The 24298-nt window shown below is 39.8% G+C and overlaps 2 protein-coding genes across 2 annotated transcripts; both read left to right on the top strand.

Annotated features, from left to right (window-relative positions):
• Positions 1–15847, top strand: CFI (complement factor I). The gene is made up of 12 exons (XM_084203953.1): positions 1–525; positions 2176–2455; positions 3072–3216; positions 4508–4686; positions 5705–5815; positions 7360–7476; positions 8600–8638; positions 9119–9222; positions 9809–9924; positions 10635–10912; positions 12026–12127; positions 14014–15847. Exons 1-12 carry the CDS (start codon positions 466–468, stop codon positions 14229–14231), a joined length of 1749 nt encoding a protein of 582 aa, XP_084060079.1. The 5' UTR covers positions 1–465; the 3' UTR covers positions 14232–15847.
• Positions 15848–16727: 880 nt separating this feature from the next.
• Positions 16728–22955, top strand: PLA2G12A (phospholipase A2 group XIIA). The gene is made up of 4 exons (XM_084204722.1): positions 16728–17039; positions 18604–18680; positions 19961–20126; positions 21146–22955. The coding sequence occupies exons 1-4, from the start codon at positions 16814–16816 to the stop codon at positions 21262–21264; spliced, it is 588 nt and encodes a 195-aa protein (XP_084060848.1). The 5' UTR covers positions 16728–16813; the 3' UTR covers positions 21265–22955.
• Positions 22956–24298: the final 1343 nt, after the last annotated feature.

Here is a 24298-nt window from a genome sequence, read left to right on the forward strand (position 1 = left end):
ATTGCTGCGCGCCGGGAGCGAGCGTGCCGCGCTCCCCGGGGATGGGCGGGATAGCGGCGGAGCGCTCGCCGTAGGTACACCCCGGGTGTAACAACAGTGAGCGTAACAACGCGGTAACCCCGCACTCCTGAGCGCCTACGCTCAGGGCAGCCGGTGCCGCGATCGATCGGACTCCTGTGCGCAAAGAAAAGAAAAGTGCTACCCCAACAAGCGCTTCCTTTTAATCATTTACTTCAAGGGCTTTGCGCTTGTTATCTCGTCATCCGCTTCGATAAAACCAGTTAAGGCAGGCTCTTTTGAAGAGATCACATTTATCGGTTAATAGTTGAGGATCCTGTACTTTATTTCTAAATACACTTGAAAATATTTTTCTAATGGTTAAAAATTAAACCCAAATCTAACAGCTGGCATTCAAAAGAATCCCAGCCAGAGGAATTTGTCTAGGAAGGGAGATAAAATTTCATCATGCGAATACTCCCAATTTGCTTGGTTTTCTTCTGTCTCTTTTGTCTTTGTGGATCAGAGGTAAGATATGTTTTATTGTGTTAGCAGTAATTTTTTAAAAGGTTTAATAAACAGTTTATTGTTATAAAAGCAAAGCCAACTGATTTTTTAAAAGAAGTTCCTTTCGTAGTATTTGTGCTTCATACATTTCTTTTAGCCCAGCCTGAATGTTTGAAGTTTGCTATTTCTCTTAAATGTTTTCATTCTACCTGGGGCTTATGCTAACAGGTCGGTGGAAAAGATTTAAATCATGATCCTATCTTAGACCAAATTTGCAAGCATGGCTGACCACAGAGAGGTGCTGAAATTTTTCCCACCTCCTTTTTTTTGAGAAATGGGATTGCAGTCTTCTAATATGGCAGTGTGGTATTCTCCTGCTGCCAGAAGGCTTCCTGCAGATTTTCTCCAGGCAGAAGTGTCCAGGAAGGCCAATCTGGGCTGTGCATTCAGAACAATCCAAGCTTTTCAGAGAAGTTCTGAGATAAAGTTCAGCACCTGTTGTTCCCCTTGAGGAGGAACACCTAGCACATGGGAGTTGTGCCAAGGCGGATCTGGCTGACAGTTTGGATTCTACTGACCCAAGAACAGCAGGAAGAATTTAATAAGATTATACAGCCGTGAAAATGAGAGGTATTGGATTGAATTCTGCCCCAGCTACATCCTCCCTGACTTTACTGTGGGCAGGATTTCTTCATGAGAACTTTAAACTTCAGCTCTATTGATCCAGTTGACACAGTCAAAGCTGATAAATCACATCTGAGGACTAATGTTTTTTCTTCCATTTTTACACAGAGGCCATCCATATATAATTGCCACGTTCAAAGATTCATCCTACCCACAGGTCTTAGTAAGCAAAAGCACTCAGCCGGCACTGAAGTCAGCAGAGAGCTGCACAAACACAGGTGCCACTCCCCCAGAGGCCATCAGAGGGAGGGTCACAGTCTGTACCTGCAGTCCAGTGATGGCCAGCAGCCACCCTGCAAACTCCCTCTGTGCAAGACACAGGAAAAACGCTCATGAGGATGAGCACTTAATTTTCAAATTGTTTTTGGATACTTGTTAAGGTACTTGAGGTACTTGTTACTTGAGCAGTCACATGGACTCTGGAAAAAAATCATTAATTATAGATTCATTTGTTAGTAAGTAATTAATAAATATTTACACATGATATTTAAATCCAAAGTCATCCAGGCCAATAAAACAACTCTTAGAAAAAAAGCCCAAAATTGCTATTTTTTAAACTTTTCTGGTGCTTAAATTCCTTTATGTTTTAATCTGCTTACAGTCCCATTTCTGGGATGTGTTATAAACTAGTGCCCTTAGAAATATTTATAGTCTGCTGTGCACTTCAGCTGATGTTTGAAAAGTAAAGGGTATAAAGTTTGTGGGAGATCAGTAAGACTGAAGATCACACCAGGTAAATAATCCAAAAAGAGAAAAGGAGTTCAGAAAAGCTGAGAAAGACAAGGGAATAAACTCTATAAATAGTATTTAGAAACTTTTGATTAGATAGGAAAAAGCTTTTTAATGGACACTTTCCTGAGGTCAGTGAAGGGATCTGCAAAACTCTTGGTGCGGTCCCTAATCTTGCTTTCATTTCAATTATTTTTTGTAGCAACATTTGTTATTTTTTCAGCAGCCTCTAATGCTGAAGAAAACCATTTTCAACAGGTTAATCCTGCCCATCCAGCTGAGCAAGACAGCTACCTCATAGAAGAATGCTTGGGCAACCAATACACCCACAAGTCCTGTAAGAAAGTTTTTTGTCACCCATGGGAACGATGTGTGGAGGGGAAATGCCTGTGCAAGCTTCCCTACCAGTGCCCAAAGAATGGCTCTGCAGTTTGTTCTACCGGTGGAAAGAACTTCCGTACTTACTGTCAGCTGAAGAGCTATGAGTGCCAGCAACCCAAAGCAAAGTTTCTGCACAGGGGAACATGCAAGCCTGAAGGTATTCACACCTCCTTTTCCAAAATCTATCCATCAGGGGTGGCTGAGGAGATGCTTACACTATTTAAAGAAAGTCTGTTCGTTTTCTAGCACTAGAAACAACATGAAACAGAAAATGAAATGTCACTGAAAATGGGCAGTATCTGCTGATTTTCATAAAAAATAAAGTGATTGACAGGCCCAGGTCACCCCGCTGCTGGTTTTGCTACACAGAGTGCTGCAGGCATTTCGCAACACAGGTAATAGAAGTAGGATGTGGCCTTCTCACTTCAAGTATTACTGGTTGGTTATCAAAAATCCCCTAAAGAAGGTCATTATATTAAAATGCAACCCTTTCTTGGTAGATCTTCAAGTATTCTTATGGACCCATTACCCTCATTTGTCCTTAAACTGTCAAATTCAGGCTCAAAGACACAAAGTCAATCCTCAGAACTAATTCAGGAATAATGCCTGAAGCTTCTGTTTCCCAATCTACTGTTCTTTCCATATGAACTTTGGCTGTAAATACAAAATTAGTCCTGATTTGTTTTTGTGCTCTCTTTCCACCAAATGCATCTATATAATATGATTTTTGTTTGGGGATTTTTTTTTCATTTCTCTCTTTTTTATTTTTTAAGAAACATTTTCAGTCTCTCTGGATCATGAAGATTCAAGTTTGCTTCGAGTAAAACCTGTGAATCATAAGGAGGACAGTTTTGTGTGTGCTAGTGAATGGACTATGAATGAAGCAAACGTGGCTTGCAAGCACCTTGGCTTTGAATTGTAAGTTTGGGCACTTTATCTCTGGATAACTACAGGGGATATGAAAAAGTAGGGATGCTTATAGAAGTGTCAGTCACAGCCAATAGTTAAGACAGAAGACTCATGACTTGTGTATTTGCTACAATATTCTGATAAACTTCCTAAATTGACACCTGAAAGCCAAAACACAGATTTCTGTGTTCTGTTACAGGCTACAACTATACAAACCATAACTGCTTTGCTTTAAAATAAAGATGAAGACCAATGTGGAGGTGTTCTCTCAGGCCTGTGTTAGGGAAAATGCATGGTTGGGCCACTCCCAAGTAGCTCTGAGCAACGATCTGTGTGCAGAGAAAGGTTTCTCAGGACAGCTGACAACAGGGTACAGCTCTGTTTTGCCACTTGCATTAGCCAGACCAACAAGGAGCAGAACATGGGATTTTTTCCTTCACCCCTGCTGCCACTGCTTGCTCTGGCTCCAGGGATGGCTGAAGTCATACACAGTTTGTTCTTTTTCCTATGACCACAATGGTAACCCAAGGTGCATGTTCAGCTCCTCTGTATCCTGTACATAATAATTTTACACCTGTGCATGTAACATAACTTAGGTAGCATTACCTTCCCAACCTTACCAGAAAAAAAAAAAAAAAAAAAGTCCTCAGAAAACTAAAGCTGCTATTGCAGTGCCTCTCTAGGTGAGAAGCAAGTGTTTCCTAGTCCTGATCAGTGTATCTTCAGATAGCAGAGAGGGGTTTGCCCTGGACAGAGCGTTCAGCTGTGGAGTCTCACTGAAAGTCTCTCTAGTTACTTATTTAGTCAATTCATATTTCTTTAAGTACGGGATACCTACACTATTTGGAGAATACTGCTCAGGTAAAACCAAGATAAAATTTATCAATCCCAGCCTTGCAGTGGCCTGAGCTTCCTCAACATTCAGTGGTTTGGATGGGACCAAAGATAGCTGACCCCATGCAGGAAGCTTCCCAAATTATGCGTCACCCATGTCCACACAGAGACAGAGGACTGAGCTTACAAGTTTTGCTACGTGAGGAGACATCGTGATACACAGTGACTTTCATGGACCTGCATGTGCATTTGGGGACAGATCTATGTAGCACCTGCAAAAATTAGCACTTCTTCCAAAGTAAACACCTCCTGTTTACCTCTAGGCAACTCCAGTTGCTAGTCTGCTCTTTTTCTTAGCCATGACCAAAATTCTTTGACACTGAAGAAAATTGTATAAATTCTAAACAATGAAAGCAGTGGACAATCCATTGTGAAATTATATAATTTGTTGTTATTATCTTCACAGAGGTGCTGAATATTACCAAGCTACTTCCAGCATCACAGAATCTGCCTTAAATTCATTAAACTGTCTGCAAATAAGTTGCAGGGGCCTAGAGACAAGTCTTGCTGAATGTCACATAGAGATGAAATCAAGAGATAGTAATGAGGGACTGGTTAGCCTGCAGTGCCATGAAAATAACAGAGGTTAGTAGATTTTTTTAGTTTAGTTTTAATATCTATTTGGTGTTTTTACATTTCAAGTATATTTTAAATAATGAGGACCCAGTTTGCTGAACTCTCAGCCACAGAAAACCTTCACTGAAACTTTTTGATCACTTTAAATCATCATTTTGCAGACTTTAAGACAATTGAGGCAATCTGGAGTCAAGATAGTATCGAGTTTTCAAGTTTGAAAAATCACTGCTGCTCCTGAAGTATTTTTACAGATATTTCCCCAAAGGAAATTTATTTCATCCATGGTTCTGTTTGTTCCACCATCCCTTCCAAGGGTACCAAAGTGTATTGTATCCCATGAATCTTACCTCTCCTGGCTTAACTGGTGAGGAAACAGGTGACACTGTGGTGCTCACTGTTTGAGGGACATCAATTAGCACACCACTAGCACCACAGCCAGACAAGCATGACTACGGTGGGAAACTGCTGGTGTCTCCTGCTGGCTTTCAGGACTCCTCAGTTTCTCACTGTAAAGGGGGAATCAAAGCCTTGTTTAGAATCTAACAGCTTTTCATTCTCTGTAGGGAGCTTTCTTTGGCACTGGTGAGTGTCAGCCTGAGATGCTGCTGACTGGAAGTGCTATGAATCATCTCATTTTTTTCTTACAAAAGCAGTTATTCACAGACTCTTGATGAGTTCTTTCTAGAGGAGGAACCTCCATCATCCTAATCCCTTGAATCATTTATAGTGGGTTTGAATTGATCATTTCTGGTTTAGTCCTTACCAGTCCATTCATTAGAAGAAATTAAATTCCCTTTTGCCAGGCTACTGGCAAATTTGGATGAAGAAAATGAGTGGACATGCTGAAACCCTGGTGAAAAGCAACCAAAGCAATACAAAATTATTCCTATTTACATGACTAGGCCCCAGCATACCTGCTGCTGATAGGCCAAACTGCTGACAGAATCCAACATGCAGGCAGAGTATTTCCCTGGGCAATTATGAACAGTCAATTCCACACTAACTTCATTTTCATCTTGCTGCACAGTTTGTTTAGATGGGGAGTTTCACTGTGTCAACAAGAAGTGCATTTCTCTGAATAAAACCTGTGATGGGATCAATGACTGTGGAGACCTGAGTGATGAACTGTGCTGTAGAGGTAACAATTTCCTTCGTCAGGTGTTTCAAAATGATTTCAGCAGAAATCCACCCGCAAAGAATTTTTACAGTGATGTAACAGCTAAATTCTCTTTTCCATTAAGTCACTACATTAAACAAATCAGACCATAATTTATACTTAGGCAAGTGCAAAAAAGCAGGCATGAAATACCATTTTGAAGAAGACAAGTGATCTCTTGAGACTCTGGATTTTTCAGAGATTGAGAAAATACAATGAGATCGTTTAGGAGGGTGTTAAATATTGGTACAAAAAATTTGTCCTGATAGCATGAAAATGTACTTTTACTTGGAAAAAATCAATAGTACTTAAACAAAGACACTTTTTTTCCAATGAACTATCTTTAAACCAAAGTAAGATTTCCCTTAAATTTATTACTAATGCAAGATCATCTATGGAATGTCTGTGATGATTTATTTCGTGGCACGCTGCTCGCTCATAAGCAGTCATTCCTTTAGCATCTGCAATTCCAGCTGTAAAAATTCTGATTAGAAATGAGGAATGGATCTAGCATGAACTGAATGCAGAATACTTTCAAAATTTGGGTTTCAGGTGCCAAATGCTAATGTGGATTACAAATACCATCATTATCCCTCCATAACCTTAATTTTGTAGTGTTACAATTTTAAGTCATTTTAATGAGATAAATGTGGAAACACAGTCACAGTAATTTTAGAAAAAATGTAATAAATACCTGTGATTTCATATATTTAGTGGGCATGTATTTGGACTCCCCATGACAAAAATAGTGCTGTTTCAGCTGAATGGGCTGAAAACAATGCTTCCTGAAATCAAAATAAGTATTTCAACTGAGTTCTTTGGATCATCTTGGGATATCTGGATACTTTTAGAGAACTACCTTATTTTCTGTTAAAGACAAATATCTTAAATAGGAGATTGACACAAGATTTTAAATTAGCTCAAAAGACCCTGCCATGAATTCATGCACTGCTTTGCTTCTGATAACATTCAAAGGGATCACAAAATTTAAAGGGAAAGGGGTTCTCAGGTTCATAATACCTTTTCATATAACCAAGAATTTTAGATGTAAGTTATTTCATCCAGTGTTTTCCTGTCAGGACTCTTGATTCCTAGCCCTGCATTTAGACATTTAGCTCATTCAACCAAAAATCAGCTTGGTCTCTTATTTGGGGGGTGGGATTTGGCACAAGCATCATCAGTTCATTTGAGGTGATCAGTGATGCTGGCAAAATTGGAGGTCTTTTGGCTGTGGTTGAGTGTGGCTGTGTTATGGATGAAACTGGTATGGAGTGACACCAAGTCTAGCAGTACTGCAGTGGTAACAGAGATCCACAATTATCAAATCTTATAGTTTCAAGATTTTAAAGTGAGGAAAGCCAAGTATTCATTTTGTTTAGCTGCACAGAGCCTGTTGCTGTAATCTCTTTATGAACAGGCGGGTCCCTTGTAACATTTGGTTTACCTTGTAAAAAGCTCTCTGGCAGTTTGAGGTTGCTGAACCAAATCATGCTGTGATTTACATTTGTAATTCTCCTGTGTTGCAGAGTGCAGAGAAAACAGTTTCCACTGCCGGTCAAACATCTGTATTCCAAATAAGAGTGTCTGCAACAAAGAGATTGACTGCCTCACAGGAGAGGATGAAGCTGGAGCTACCTGTGCAGGTCTTCTTCTGAAAGATGTTTTTGTTTCTTTCATTCAGCTCAATTTTAACTAAAGGCTACACAATGCATATTACTATATGCAAGAATCAGTCTTCCCAATGTTATGTTACGTATAGTCGGAAGAAAAGGTCATGGAATTTTCTCTCCTTTCTTTCTGGAAAGGCCTGACAAGAAAACTAAAGGAAGGAAAAAACAGATGATGTTTTGGGAAGCTTAAGGCAATTATGTCTTTTGTTTATGTGGCCAGCAATCAAACTGGTATCCCCTAAGAAAGTGTAAGAAAGCAGGAATACTTTCCTCACAAATGAGGAATTCAACTATTTTGTCAATGTAATAATTCTTCTGTGTTTTTCCCCTCTCTGTTGAAGATTATGTTTTGTTTGAAAATTAGAATGCTTTTCTTGCTATCAAGAGAGACAAAGTCTAAGGCCAAAAATGTAAAAACTATTGGCAAATGGCAATTAGTACAGGTAAACTGAACTCTAAATGTAAACATTACTGTCAGTGACATGAGAACAGACACAATGCTCAGTCCCCAGATAGGGACTGAATTCAATGGGCACTTTGTTTGAATAAAAGCTGACAAACCAGATTCAGCAAGCATTTAATATACTTCTCATGCTGAATATCCTCCCTTACCCTATTAAAGGACACACACAGTACCCATCAGCATAATCTAAACTGGGGGGAAAAGACCAAATAAAAACATGTTACTTAATGCTCCTTTGAGTTTTAGAAAGCTTCAAAAGGTCAAAGGGGCAGGAGGAGAAATTTTGGTTGTTTCTGGTGGAGGAGAATGGGACATCTTCCCAGAGATCACAAACAAAAAAAGGGCAGTTTCTCAGGGTTTCCTGGCAGAAGGGCCCCCTAGGCTTGGAGAGCAAGTAGATATTGTGTAGTTATCTACCAGTGTCTGCTGGCTGCTGGGCATTTGTACACTGAGGCAGCCAAGCAGTGCCTGGCAGGAAAGGAAAGGAAAGAGCAGGCACCAGGTTGGAGAGTATTGCTCTCCATGAGAACAGTATGCCCTTATGCATTTAAAATGTGTTCCATGATCTCAGCACACAAACATATATTCAAGTAAATGTTTGCTGATAATTTAAATATTTTGTTAATACTACAGGCAAAGAAGAAGGTGCTGAAAATGACAGTATGGATAAAGGTAAGTGTAATTAGCCCTCCAAAATCAACAGCATACCCTCTTATTAGTGACTTTCTAGCTACCAGCCAGCTGCTCAGATCTAGCACACTCAGATATTCTGACTTTGTGATTTACTAATGCACACTCTGGGACTTACTGTTTGTCTCACTTTTCACTGATTTCCAGAATGCCATAATAATTCATCCTAGCTGAGGACCTACATCTGCATGTTTTGGCAACTGGTAAACTCTCAGCTGAGGTAAACTCTCAGCAAATCTAGGGGAACATCCTTAAAATTATTTGCCTGAATGCAAAGAGCATTGGAAAATGGAGAGAAGTAATATGATGCTCAGACACAAGCAATTTTGAAAGCAAAAACAGATGCCAAAATTTTTGGTCATTGTTTTCCTGCTATTTCAGCTACTGGCCTATTCACAGCACTCAAATTTTAGCAAGAATGTATACCTGAATTCTGAAATACATTTTTCCTTTTTGTTAAAGAAAGAAAAATGATAAAGACACTTCTTCCCCAAGTGCACTGTGGTGTTAGGAATCACACACTAACTCGACGGAAAAGAATTGTAGGTGGAGAGATTGCTGGAAAGGTAAAAAACCAACTTTACCAGATATGACTTCATTCAGCATTGATTTAAATGGGCATTATTTTCTTTTGTTAAAGTTATGGAAATAACAAAATCAGCTACAATGCTTATGTCATGTTTTGCAGCAGTAGTGGCATTGCACTGAATGAAAGTAAAGAGAAGCAGAGTTTATAAAGTAAAATATAGACTTACAAAATTAAGCACTGAAGTACAAGTAGACACTGAAATTTACTCAGATAAATGATTAATACTACAGTTAAAAATAACAATTCTGGCAAAATGGAATTAAATTTTGCATCTTTGAAACAGAATATAAAAAAATACATTCAAACCAGGTGAGATCATCCATCTGTTTTTCTGGCTACAAGGGGTTTCATGACTGAAAGCTGGAGGGAAGGACACATTGCACAGTCAGAAGATTTAATAAAATTACTGAATTTTTGTATATATATCCTTTATATCTGATGGAGCCCAATTTACAACTTCTGGATAGCACATCTTTTATTAAAATCAGATGTTTTTCCCTTTATGCACTAAAAGTTGTACAATTGTAATGATTTCTCATTATTTGTGTTTGTTGATTGAATAGGGTGAATTTCCTTGGCAAGTGGCAATTAAAGACACCAGCAATGAAGGTTCCACAGTGTACTGTGGAGGGGTTTATATTGGTGGCTGTTGGGTTCTGACTGCTGCTCACTGTGTCAGGTAAAAACAATTAATTCTGAAATTATTTTCTTTCTGCAAGGCAGAAAAATTGATTTGGATACTACTGCCCCTCTCAGCTACGTGTTTGTTAATTTCTATTTGTCTGTTGACTAGAACAGTTTAAAACACTGATTCACCCACATTAACTATGAGGAAGATTGAGAGAAAACAGGGTTTTGGCAGTGAATAGAAAGACAAAAAGTAACTATGAGTTTGAAGAGACGTGGCATACTTCAGTCAGATAGCAGCAGGCAGGAAAGGTTCATTGTAACCACTCTGCTTGAAGTTAAATACAACGGATCTCTTCTCCATCTCTGCCTTGTGGAAGTCCAGGATCTGTTCCCAGAGAATGTCCCTTGGGATATATATTCCCCAGAAAAACCCAAGAGCAGACATGTAAGATTTGCCAGTCCCATCCACATCTGCTCACTCTTTTATCAGAGCAGCATAAACATGTGTTTTCAGCTTGTCACAACACTAAACAGAGGCTGGCTTTAACATAATTTTCTGTATTAGTCACAACACTCAGCCTGTGTCATCTGCCTTGAATTTGCTACACTTCAGAAAAACCTGAGCATTAAGTCCAGAAATAAAATATATACATCTAATATAGATTTTTATTCTACAAAAATTTTGATAAAATGCAACAGTTTACAGCTCTAAACCAGTTGAAATGTAAGGCTTGTGTTTATTTCACTGTTTTTTTCCAGGGCAAATCGGGTCCATCTCTACCTTGTCTGGGTTGGAATGTTGAACACAATAGCGTATGACAAAGAGACAAATACTTTCAAACTAAACCAAGTGATAATTCATGAAAATTACAATGCATCAACGTATGAAAATGACATTGCTCTGCTGGAGCTGAAAGGTTCTGGGCTCGGAGAATGCTCCCTGGAAGACAACAGCATACCTGCCTGTGTCCCCTGGTCAGAGTATATGTTTAAGACTGGTGACAGATGCAAGATTTCTGGATGGGGACTAGAGAAAGGTATTTGCTTTAGTGCTCACTTCAGGAATGTATTATTTGTATAACTCATTTCCTAATTGGGGTGAGCTTTCATTTTGAAAAGGCTGAAGAACAGTTGTGCAAAAGTACTCAGAAGAGGCTAAGTACAGAAAATGTAGGCTGTGGTCTGGCACTCAGGTATCACTGTTGGCTTCTCTTTTCTGTACTGCTTCCTCTGCTGTTTCAGCTACTTTGTAGATTGATATAGAGGACACACCTGGATGAAAACTACCCTGAAAGTAAGAAATTTTCCTTTTGTCCATCTAAAAGTTCTGTCAGCTGTGAAGACCTTTTAAGGACATGTAACAGATGTTGTTTGGTAGCTCACAGGGGCCCATAGTCATGGCCTGTCCTCTGTCCCCTTCCCAACAGGATCTGAGCTGCAGCATGAAACTCAGCACATCGTCTCTCTGCCATGCTTGGGTTCAGCCCAGAGAAGCTTGCACAGAGACAGATAAGCCGAGTATAATCATGCTCTCAAAGATTTGGGAAGCATTTGTTTTGTATCACAGTGTTGCAGCACGGCATTGGAGCTACCACATACTGGTTGGGAGGTTTCTCCTCTCCATACTCAGTAGTATCCACCCAGCAAATGCAAAGCTGGGAATTGCTAGCAAACAGACAGAGAACAAAACAGAGCATCTCTTTAGACTTGTGAATACATAGCTCACCCATATCTTCAGTAACTGCTCCATAAAGATAGAGCAGATTTGGAAAAAAGGTAATAAGGATGAATCTCAGCCACATCTCCAGTTCACAAAAAACAATGTACCCATTTCCACGTTCCTGGAAACCTTCATGTGGAAAACACAGGAAAAAAGCCCTGAGGAGCACAAGGAAATGGAAAGGGTGAAAATGTCACAAAATGAAAGCACTGTAGTTTACACTGCAATTAACCACTCTGCTTTTATTTTGAAATATATGGCCAATACACTGTAATTCATATGGGGTAAATATTAGTGGCAGTTTAAGGTTTCTGGTTTATAATACTGAAGATTATATTCTGTAAATAAGTAAATAATTAACTTTCAAATTGTTATATTAAATGTGTCTAATGTATACTTGTCATTTTAAATTTAGATTTTTTTTTTCTAGGTTACACAAAACAATTTATTCTCAAGTGGGGAAATGTTAATTTATTTCACAATTGCTCTGAATTGTATCCAGGACGATTTTTTAAAAAAATGGCATGTGCAGGTAAACATCAATTTTCTTACTATAATTTCTCTACCATCAAGCTCTCAGTTTAGGCCAGACCTACTGGCTGGGAATCTTCTAGACTTAAGAAAGACAAAAAATGAACTACCACAATATCACTGTTGGCTACATGCCAGCCACTGAGCCTGTGGCATCCACCAATTATACACTTATTTGTAAACAGAGTTCAGATGACAGCATGACAAGATTCTGTGATTATTTGGGCAAATTTTTGCATGTAATTTGAGTTATGTTTTCTAAATACAAAAGCTCTTTACAACCTACTGAACCTCCTGCCTTTACCGTATCTGATTCTGATTCAGCAACAGAAAATGCCTGTCCTAGAACACACACCCCTGTTGAGCAGAATTCATCTGCTTAGACATTTGCCTCTACCACACTGCATGCCAGGAAAATACAATTAACTTTTCAAACTTAGATTAGTCTGTCCAAGAAACTGGTTGTCTCTCCTAGAATTAAAATGAGGATTTTTGAATACACATTTTTTGCTTCTCAAGTGACAAAAAGTGTTGCCAAATACATGACTGAAGTTGAAAAGTATTCAACTCATAGGGCAGATGGTTTCAACTGTTTGTTAAATCAAGAAGTGAAGGCAATCTTTAAACAAACTACTCAACAAGAAAATTGAAACCAGATATAAAAGCAAAATAATTGGTGATAAATTCAGGATGTTATCTATAAGACACTGGGTTTATTTAGTGCACCAGTTCTTATCTCCCTTTTCTTCAATATATTTCAAGTCATCATACTTTACCATGAGGGCACAATGACAGTACCACATGAGACATATTCTGAAAGGGGATATCTGGGGATAACATCCCCTCCCTGATGCAAACAAAAACTTTAAAATTAAGGACTGGTATTCACAGGAGTTAGTAATACAAGCAAGTATTAATTAAACTGATTAAAGGCAATAAATTCTTGTTTCATAGGATTAGCAATCCTAACTCTGAACAATTTGCATAACTCTTTCTCAGTAATGTACAGATTCACAAAAGAGCTTTTTAAAAGCTTGGGGACTCGTGCTTTTTATGGGTTCCTTCATACTAGGACAGTCAGCCAAGCAGGAAAGTGTAGTAAGGGTGTTAGAAATTAATAAACTTTTACTGAGTAAAAAGCCATATAGGAAAAAGCCATTAATCATATTCTAGCTCTGTAGCAGCATTTCTGTTTATATCACATCCATCTTGATTCTTTTTTTTTCATGAACTCTGGGTTTGCTGACCTGCAAATGAGTAGGTTTGTGCACACTGAAGCATAAAGGGCACTGGATCCTGCACACCTGGGCTCAGAGCTGCTACCTGGTGCTGCTAAAGGTCCTCACTGAGACCAACCATGCAGTGGGGACACTTAGAGACAGCTGTTTTTCCCCCCATCCCAGGATTCATCTGCTCTCCTTCTTGTACCTGCCCACCTGTTTTCATAGAGCTGGTAAAGAGAATAATTGAACAGATGAAACTGGACAATGGATTACTGGGTAGAGAGGACACCAAAGGCAGACACAGAGGGGTACACACATTATGGTATCTTCACTTCCAAAGGAATCAGTGCACAAATCTTCATACCTCATTGTATATTTATGGGCTACTTTTTACAGTAGGCAATGTGGCTGAATTCTTCTCTATTGCGCTGCATAAAACAAGAGTGATGAAAAAGCAAATGAGAATTTGGGGCAGCCACAAGTATAAAGAGAGGCCCTGCACTTGAAATGAGAAGTAACAGACTTGAAGAGGTTCAGAATCTTTTTTACTGGTGACCATAAGGCAAACACCTGTCAGGAAGTGACACAGACCTGAAAAATCTGAGCTCTGTCTCGTGTGCCAGCTAGTACCTTAACTTACTTTTGCTTTTTATTTCCTCTTCAGGTACTTACGATGGCTCCACAGACAGCTGTAAAGGGGATTCAGGAGGCCCCCTGGTCTGCTTTGATGCAGAAGACGTGGCCTATGTGTGGGGCATTGTGAGCTGGGGTGAGAACTGTGGGGAGGCTGGTCACCCTGGTGTGTACACACAAGTTGCCAGCTATTATGACTGGATTAGCCACCATGTATCAAGGGGTCTCATTTCACGGTACAATATCTGAAGCTCAGAAAATTAAATGCTTCCTTCATATCACCTATGCAAAAATAGTCCTTTTCCACAATCAGCTGTCACATAACATAGCAACAATCAGTACAAATCTTCAAGAAATGTATTTTGAAAATTCTTAACACTCTCTGAATATCACATTTTAGCAGAGCCTGTGGGAAGAGAATTTTACAGGCGCAAGTCCACTGCAAAGGTCTCCAATAAAAGCAGATATTAAAATATTTTTTTCTTGTAATATTGTTTTTTCCACTTTTCATAATGCATTTCAGTTGCTGTTGTTTATTTAGCTAAAAGGGACAATGATACTGGAAGTAGTGGTTGGGAAATGATTGCATTGGCAATATGTGAACTTCACAGAAAGGACAGCAGGCCAGCCTGCTTTAAAGAACATACATCATCTTGAGATCTAAGTCACCAGAAACCCTCAGCAGGCTGCCTGGCTTGGCACTTGATTCCTTAGGCTTATTGCAGAAGTAGACTTCAGCCCATCTATTAATCAACAGATTGGCTATGACCATGAGATTTGTTGTAATGCAACAATTACTCAAATAATAAATCTCCTCGGTAATTTTGGCAGCTACAAACTCAGACAATTAATATCTAGTTAATATACATCATATGAACATCTACCCTGGGGCAATTTTTGTAGCTCTTAAGTTTTATAAATTTAACAGCAGCTGGTAAGAAACAACAAAGGGATTTTAAAACTTAAATCTTCAACTTAAATCAAAAGCATCTTTAGATCTTAAGATCTCTGTGTATGTATTTATATTTCAGGTATCCAACAAACTCTCAACACCAAGTAGAGTTTTAATGTACACACTATTACACACACTATGTGCATCTGTATTCTTACACACATGCATTTTATATAGCAATATAAATATATAAAAAGACAATACCTTATACAATACCTCATACCTTATAGATTTAATTTTACAAAACCATGTAGGAGATACAAACTTAGACTTCTTGCTGTCATGAAGAAAACATCAGGCTATACATAATACCTTCCCATTCAGCAAGAGCTGTTCACAAAAAATGTGCACAAATTGTTTTTGAAGCAGTAGAATTTGATTTGTGGATTGGTACCCTCAACACAAAGCTCACATAGCTCCAGCCATTTGTATGAAAATGATCAATAGCTTTAGAACATTTTTCACTGTATTCTAATGACAAATACTTTCAATATCTATTTCACTTTATTTCTCTAAATTATCCTGCTGAATAAATTGCATATGTTCACATAATACAGTTGCTGTGGTGCTGTTTCTTCTATAATTCACCCCAGTCAGACAACAACAATTTTTACATTTTCATTGACTTTTCTTCATCTTCCAGACCTGTAAAAACCCCACATCAGTATGACTCTGTCACATTAGGACACCATCAGTCACCAAAATAATTAAAGTAAGGGTATGAATTCCTTCTCTTAAACACATACCCTCAACAAAGTTTGCTATTTAGGAAAGCATTTAAGGACATTCCTACACAGAAATTATTTTGCTGAATCAGGGTCTTGGTAAAGAAACCCTAAAAAGAAAAATGCTGGACAGATGTACAAAGAGCTCCCTCTTTTGTTTGACTTAATTTTTCTGTGACGAACTTTTCCCACCAATTTCGTTAGTTAAGTACACATTATATTAAATGCTGAGGCTGCAAATAAAAAAACCTCAAAAAACCCCAGTAGAATATGCATCTTTATGCTCTGTTCTGAAAGTCTCCTGGTTCTCTTTCCATTTCTGGTTCTTCTTGACATTTAACTTTGGACCTGAAGCCAATATTACTGTTTTCTGAGGGTTCCACACAACATCAATCCGAGTTTTCATTACAAAAATTAAAAAAATTTTCACGTGGTTCCAAGTCAGTTCATCTGGGAAGCTTCTAGCATTTAGATTTACTTTTTAAATTCTGAAAACCAAACACGGTGCTTAGTAAGCAAGTTCATTTTGGTCTGATTTTTCTTTTGAACAAATCAAGACTGGACTTTTACCGTTTAACAGATACACTTGTATTTTGCTCCGCTTCACAACCTCGCCTTGCACTTCTGACGATGTCATGAGAACCACTCTCATGTGCAAGCACGGCCGGGTCAGTTTCCTTCCCACCAACATCGTCACAACACTCGGGACCTGCGGGGGCAGCGCCGAGCTGCGAGGCACCAGGGCAGGGCCGCTTGTGGCTGCCCAGGTTCGGAAGGCCGCGCACGGCTGAGGGGATAGGGCTGAGGGGACATGGCACAGGGCACAGGGCTGAGGGGACATGGCTGAGGGGACAGGGCTGAGGGGACATAGCACAGGGCACGGGGACAGGGCTGAGGGGACATGGCACAGGGCACAGGGGACAGGGCTGAGGGGACAGGGCTGAGGGGACACGGCACAGGGCCCAGGGGTCAGGGCAGAGGGGACACGGAGCGCTCCGCGGCGCTGCCATGGGGCGGCAGGCAGGGGAGGCCCCTCCCCGCGGGCGGGCGTTCGGGCGGGGCCGCGGGCACCATGGCGGCCCTGGCGGTGGTGGCGGTGGCAGTGGCAGCGGGGCGGGTGGCGGAGGAGAAGGCGGCGGCTTAGCGGGCTCGGCATGGCCCCGGCCCGGCTGTCGCTGCTGCCCCCGCTGCTGCTGCTGCTGCTGGTGGCGGCCTGCGTCTGGCGGCCGGCGCGGGGCCAGGAGGCGCCGCAGACCCCGGACTGGCGGATGACGCTGAAGACGATCCGCAATGGCGTGCACAAGATCGATATGTACCTGAACGCGGCCCTGGACCTGCTGGGCGGCGAGGACGGGCTCTGCCAGTACAAGTGCAGCGACGGTGAGCGGGGCTGGCGGCGCGACCCTTGTCCCGGGCAGGGCGGCCCGGCGCCGCTCCGGGCGAGCCTCGCTGACGAGTTCTTCCGGCGTGCGTTCCTATAAATAAATACGCGTATGAACCGCGGCGAGCAAGCTCCTGCACGTGTGTGTGTGTTTAAATTCGTGTGTAACGTGTACGGAGCATATGTACACGTAAGCAGTTCTCTTAAGGCGACTTCTAAGTAGCTCCTTTTAAACGTCTCCAAGACGTTTCCCTCGGGGAAAGGCTTATTACTGTCATATATGCAGCTGATGTGTCCAGGGAAAAACCCTGGAGTGGGAAGATTTACTCTCTCCCGGCTGGTTGTTTACGAGCACTCCTGAGCATTTCGGTTTGGGACAGAAAAGCTTATTATGGGACATGTTGTTTCGAAGTCACGCTTTTAATGGCAGCCGCGTTTGCCGGTGGAAGGAATGCATCCTGCTGTTCGTAAGCGTCCTGCTGCTGCCAGCAGAGGACATCTGTGACCTGCGCTTCTTCCCTGAGCGCCAGCTGCCTCATTTACCTGAACTATAATTGAGGCAGCTCAAGTTGGCATCACCTGATAGATGATGATAGTTACTATTATTATCATAATCATCATTATTATTATTATATTAGACTGTTATTATTAGGATGACCCTGCTTGAGCAGGGCGTTTGGACCAATGATTCACTGTGGTGCCTTCCAGCCTGACCCATTCTGTGATCGCCTCCCATACTGTGCCCATCCCTGGTGCCAGGCAGGCAATGCTCTAGAAATGGGATTTCTCCCCAGGCTTTTCACTGGTGCCTGAAGAGCACCCCAGAATGGGAGGCTGGCATAGCCTGTCGTGGTGGAATCACATCACCCCAGTTTACTGTGTCAGATTGTTTGTTAAGTCAGGAAAAGAGTCTGGTGGTGACTCTGTACTAAAATAAGCATCTTTCAAATGTGGGGTTTTTTTCCCCTATTACATTTAACTGTGACTTCAGATTGTTTCCAATACTGAAATGAATGGGAGGGTCATTTTTCAAATTAATTCCACAGTCTTTCTTAACTTGGGATGCAGAATTCCTTGGTTTGCTGCACTAGTGAGTGTTCAGGGAGATGTGAGTTTAGCAGTCTCTATTAATTCAAATTCTATTAACGTTACAGCTGTAGAAATAAAAATGATGTTTCATCCCACTTAAAAAAATCAGAGAACTACTGTTGGTTGCATATAAAGCATAGAGCAATGAACTTACACTAAAGTACTCTGTTATACTGCATACAGTACTCTGTTATATATTGCATACTTAACCAACTCATGTTTTTTTTTTAAATAGGAAGCAAACATTGACACTTGCTCAGGTGCCTTGTCTCCCTTTCTAAAAAAAAAATTGCTTAGTACCCCTACGTTGTAATTTGGAAAGAATTGTTGATATGCAGGTACCTGAATATATGTTTAAGTTAAAAATACAACTGACACTGTCTTGAGCCAAACAAATGTCTGTGGTGAGTTTTAAAACAGCTAAAATCCTGTGAAAAAAAATTTATTTGAGACATGACAAATTAACTTTTTCAGGATCAAGGCCTGTTCCTCGCCATGGATATAAACCATCACCACCAAATGGCTGTGGATCCCCTGTGTTTGGAGTTCAGGTAAGTATTTCCATTTTGGGGCTCCTTTGTGTGTATTTCATACATCAGCTTTCCTCAAGGCACATGATTTTTACCATCCCCTCTTCTGAGACAACATCCATATACAAGGTCCCTGTTCTTATCAGCTCCTCACACGTGCTCTGGTAACAACATATGGGAAGTGTTAGTATTGTAAATGAACCTAGCATAAACATTTTCAAAGATTACAAGCATAAGATATAATGATGATAAACTTCTTGGGTTTTGAGTGTTTGGTTTAGTGTTTTGTTTGCACAGTCTTGAAAGCATTGCATAACTGCAGCTGTAGCCCTGTGAGACTGGAGGGTTTGGCTATGACTCGCAGTCCTTACTGACACTAACCCCTTTTCCTTAATGCTAGAAATAAAATAGGAGTCAGCTTCTTTTCCTCCAGCTTTGGGACTTTCTTTTTTCCCCAGCTCTGCCCATCCACCACCCCAGAGTGTAGGCTGGGCTGGGCAAGAGGCTGGGTGGGGCACAGCTGGGCAGCAGACCTACACTGACAGAGGGATGTTCCATAGTGTAGCGTGGTGCCCAGCAATAAAAACTGGAGCAGTGGGAGAAGGTGGGGAGGGGTCTTTGCAGAGCTGTGTCTGACTTCCAGCTGGCTGTTGCTCAGAGACAGGCTTGGTATCCCCTCTGCTTTGAAATGTGCTGCATGCTTTTTGCACTGCTTATTTTGGGTTATTTTTTGTATTCATCTATTGTGTACACTAGTACACAAGTGCACATAATATTAAATGCTGAGGGTGCAAATAAAAAACCTCAAAAAAACCAGAGGAATATGCTTTGTCTGTTCTGAAAGTCTCCTGGTTCTCTTTCCATTTCTGGTTCCTCTTTACACTTAACTTTGGCCCTAAGGCCAAATATTACTATTTTCTGAGGGATTCCACACAACATCAATCAGACTTTTCATTACAAAAATTAAAATAATTTTCACATGGTTCCAATTCAGTTCATCTGTGAAGCATCTAGCATTTAGATAATTTTTTTTTTTAATTTTAAATTTAAAACTGTTTAACTAAAGTTAATTTAAACTAATTTTAATTTAAAAACTACATTTAGACTAATTTAAAACTAATTTAAACTAATTTTAATTCTATAACTGTGTACTGTGTGCTACTTCTTTGATTCATCTACTAAACTGTCTTTATCTCAACCCATCCCATTAATTTTAATTTTTAACTGCTACAGTCTGTCCACAGGCTGTATTTTTCTTATGCTGGAATACCAATGGAGGTGTGTGCTTGTTTTCTTCACAGTTTGACATTGGTATCCCTTCAATGACAAGGTGCTGCAATCACCACGACAGATGCTATGATACTTGTGGCAATAAAAAAAATGATTGTGATGAGCAGTTTCAGACTTGCCTCTCAAAAATTTGCAGAGATGTGCAGAAAACACTTGGAATCTCAGAGAGTGTCCAGGGTAAGTGTGAAAAAGCCTTTTTTTTTTTTCAAATTTAACCTGAGCTTAACTTGGCAAAGAATCTTTGTGCAGTGCAGCAAGGCCACATTTTCATAAGCTGACGGAAGATGCTTTGTTCTGTCCTTCTGCTGTGCAGCCCACATGCTTGTACAACAGAGCAGTGACACAGCATAGGAAAATGAACCTTAACTTTGAGTTAAGGTTAGTTTTAACTTTAGGGGGAAAAATGCTGCCCATTTGGGAATATGAATATTGGGAATACAACTTGATCAAAATGTATCTATAATTCTTGCATTTACTGTAACATAGCTGTAACATGACTGTTCTGCTGGGTGACTTCTAAACTTCTATGTGCAATTGCTAGGAAACTCTAGGAAAATACAGAATCATTCCCTGTATAAAATTAGGTATTAAAATAATAAAAAGTCATAGTGGAAATAGTTCATGCTGTCCCCTAGTGAATATGCTATTTCTTCTGGTTATTGGCCTTCATCTGATGGATATGTGACATAACCACTTTTTAACTTGGACAGTGTCACTTTCACAGTAAATTGAGAGCAGTAAATTTTTAGAACAATCTTATGTTTGAACTTCTCAAATTTATTTAACTGTAAATAAATCGTGTTAGTCTTCAGTGTCAGAACTGGTGAATATTTGTTCAATTCTGTTGAGCTGATGTTAAAGATAGCAACCTCTGCATAAACTGGGATGCAAAGAGTGAGAAGGTAAACCAGCTCTTTCATCTTCCAAGACTCAGTTTGTTTTATGCACAGAACATTCCATATGCAATGAATTTTCGTTTTGTTTGGCATATGAAAAATCTTTACTCAAAACTTAAATGACTCTGTGCTAGTTCAGTCTTTCATTTGACATTCAGTCTTTCATTTGACAATCCATTTGCTTTGCTCAGAGAAGATTGCTTCTTTCTTAGAGTCATTCTCAGTTTGCCGGGGTTTTCTCCAGTTAGTTTCATACTCCACTCAAAGAGTACTTTTAACTGAACTCTTCTTTGCTTGCAGCTTGTGAATCAACTGTTCAGCTGCTGTTTGATGCAGTTATACATTTAGGATGCAAACCATACCTGGACAGCCAGAGAGCTGCTTGTATGTGTCATTACGAGAGCAAGACAGATCTCTGAGAGAAGACACCAAGATCTCGTGGTGTAGGACAAAGCTGAAGATCCAGCCAAAAGAAAGCAAGGCTTTGGTTACAAACCTTGAGGCTTTTCAGACAGTGATACATTAAACACTGACATGAATTTACTGATTTGAAGATCACTAAGATATTCTCAGTCATGTAAAAAAGAAACAAGTCGTCCTTCTCTCCATCTTATGCCAGAAGCTTGGGAATTGAAATTGCTTTCCTTTGGTGTATGTCCACCTAGGGTGTGCCATTGTAAAACTCTGGTGCCATTTTAATGTTCTCAAGAAGTGGGGACATCACAGGCACCAAAGAGTTATATTGAATTCTCAGGTGATTTTTAATACAGGTCAAATTTTAGGTTTACTAGCAGTTGAAGCATCTGATGGGTTCACAGGAGAGTGTGTTGTGTGTACCAGTATGAGACATCTTACATAGCCTGTACCTATGTGTTTCTGCTGCAATTGCCTTCAGTTCTCTCTCATGGATGTGGTCCTGCAGGTTTGTTGTTAAAAAACCAGGAAAACGCCCCAAGCCAATGTACATGCACTACATATTTCTACCTGATTCTATATCAATGCCTTACTTCTGCAGCACTTTTCAGATCAAATATGATCCTTTTAAGGGCTGTCCAGTAAAATGAATGGTCTGCAGCCTAAGGATATACTTTTGATTTGACAGAATGGTGAAATGTAGTTTCTATGTTATTTTTTTAAAATTCATCAAATGTCTGTTTTTGAATAAAACATTTTGTGTTGTGTATTATATGCACGGAAAGGATATATGTACAAATATGTTGATTTATATTTCTGTTGTGGCACAGCTTGGCTACTGTATTCATCTTTGCTTTCATTTAGTCTGTTCTGATGAAAACTAAAAGCAAGTTCCACAGTTAAGATCAGCGTGCCCAAAAAACTTATTTAAGATTCCCTCTGTGAGGCTGATGGATATATGAGCCTGTACTTCCATCACGTGTTCCCTCTCTGACTTCTCTAGCTAAAATCACTGGATGTCTGAATTATCTGGGGTTTGCTCTCTGTACTTGTTGCTTATCTACAGGTGTCAGTCCTTAGACTAAAAAGCAATTTGCTTTAAATATTCACAGGAGAGGAATGAAAATTAAAATATTGCATCTGTGAATAGGCAAGAGAAATTAAATGCATAAAATTCACTGGACTATAGACTATAATGTGATAGAATTTTGTGTGTTTTTTCTTTACCAGTTCTGTTTTTTGTTTGTTTGTCACTAGCTTAGTGTGCATGACAGTGAATGTAAGGGTTTCATAAACAAAAAGTTTCTGTTAAAGTTCTTTGGTCATGCCACAAGGTTTCTTTTCTTATTTGTGGCTATGAAATATCACTAAAAGAGAAGTATTACTGTAAAGCTCTGCAAAACTTTGCTAGATGAACTTGTACTTCTCCTAACTTTGGTGAGAGAGAAGAGCTGTATGAAACTTTGAGCTTTATGAAACTGTAGAGCTTTATGAATGTTTGCTAGATGAACTTGTACTTCTCCTAACTTTGGTGAGAGAGAAGTATTACTGTAGAGCTTTGCACGACCGACTTTGCTAGATGAACTTGTACTTCCCCTAACTTTGGTGACATTCATTTTCTACCACAGAATTGAAACAATTCTGCATTACCCTGGAATTCCTTGGTTGTAACCCTAAAAATCTTTTTAACATTAAAGCAGGGAATGTTAATGGCATTGTTTGTTTCAAATGACAGAAGTACCACAATGAGTTCAAACTGCTAATTCAACTAGATTACTTAGTTCTGAACAAATGGGCTTAAACTAGGTGCTTAAATTAATGCATATCCTGGGTTTGGATGGGATAGAGTTAATTTTCTTCCTAGTAGCTGATGCAGTGCTGTGTTTTGGATACAGTGCTGAGAATAATGGTGGTAACACTCTAATGTTTTAGTTGTTGCTGTGCAGTGCTTACCTTAAATCCAGGACTTCTCAGTTTACCATACTCCACCAACTAGGACCTGCTCAAGAAGCTGGAACGAAGCATGGCCACAACAGCTGACCCAAACTGCCCAAAGGTATATTTCACACCATAGAGCATCATGCCCAGTATATAAAAAGGGGGGAGTTTATATCCTGATCAACCAGAAGGCATCAACTGCTGCTTGGGGACTGGACAGGGGGTGGTGAACAACTGAATAGTGTGTCACTTGTCTGTCTTGGGGTCTATACATCTTTATCCTTTTTATTTTTATTATTATTTTTACTTTATTTCAGTTCATTATTACTTTATTATTATTTATTTCAGTTCATTATTACTTTATTATTATTATTATTATTTATTTCAGTTCATTATTACTTTATTATCATTTATTATTACTTTATTTCAGTTACTGAAGTGTTCTTACCTAAACCCCTGAGTTTTACTTTTTCTAATTCTCCTCTCCATCCCATGTGTGTGTGTGTGTGCCTGTGTGTGTACAAATATATACTTAGTCACTGGCTGGGGTTAAACCACGACAACACAGAAAATTTTCACTGTTGGAAAGAGCTGGGTTTTGTTCCCTCCTGTACTGACCTGTAATTATACCATGAAAGCCTCCTGGAGTTTCTTTCAAACCACATAAAACACTAAAAGAGCTTTAATACTCCTGGATAGCACTTTGATAGTTCTGCTTGCAAACCACAGGAGGTATTTCACTTCTTCCAGGTAGTCTTTACTTTGCACAAGCTTTTCCTGTAGGAGAAATCATTGGTTAGAGTTGCCTGCAAGTTATACAAAATGCATTTTGCAGACCATAGCCCTAAGATGAAGGCTAGGTATCACCCCTAGGATCAATCATACCCTTTAAGAACTTACATATTTATAAATATATGCAAAAATGTAATGCTTGTCCTGGTTGTGGCATTTATAGTTAATGTTTTACTTAGCAGCTGATACAGTGCTGTGTGTTGGTTTGAGGATGAGAATAAAACACAGCTTCTCCTGCTGCCCTGCCAGCAAGGAGGCTGATGTGCACAAGGGCCTGGGAGCAGACACAAGCCAGGTCAGCAGGCCCCA

Source organism: Fringilla coelebs (genome assembly GCF_963513975.1).
Source record: "Fringilla coelebs genome assembly, chromosome: 4".
Taxonomy (NCBI): Eukaryota; Metazoa; Chordata; class Aves; order Passeriformes; family Fringillidae; genus Fringilla; species Fringilla coelebs.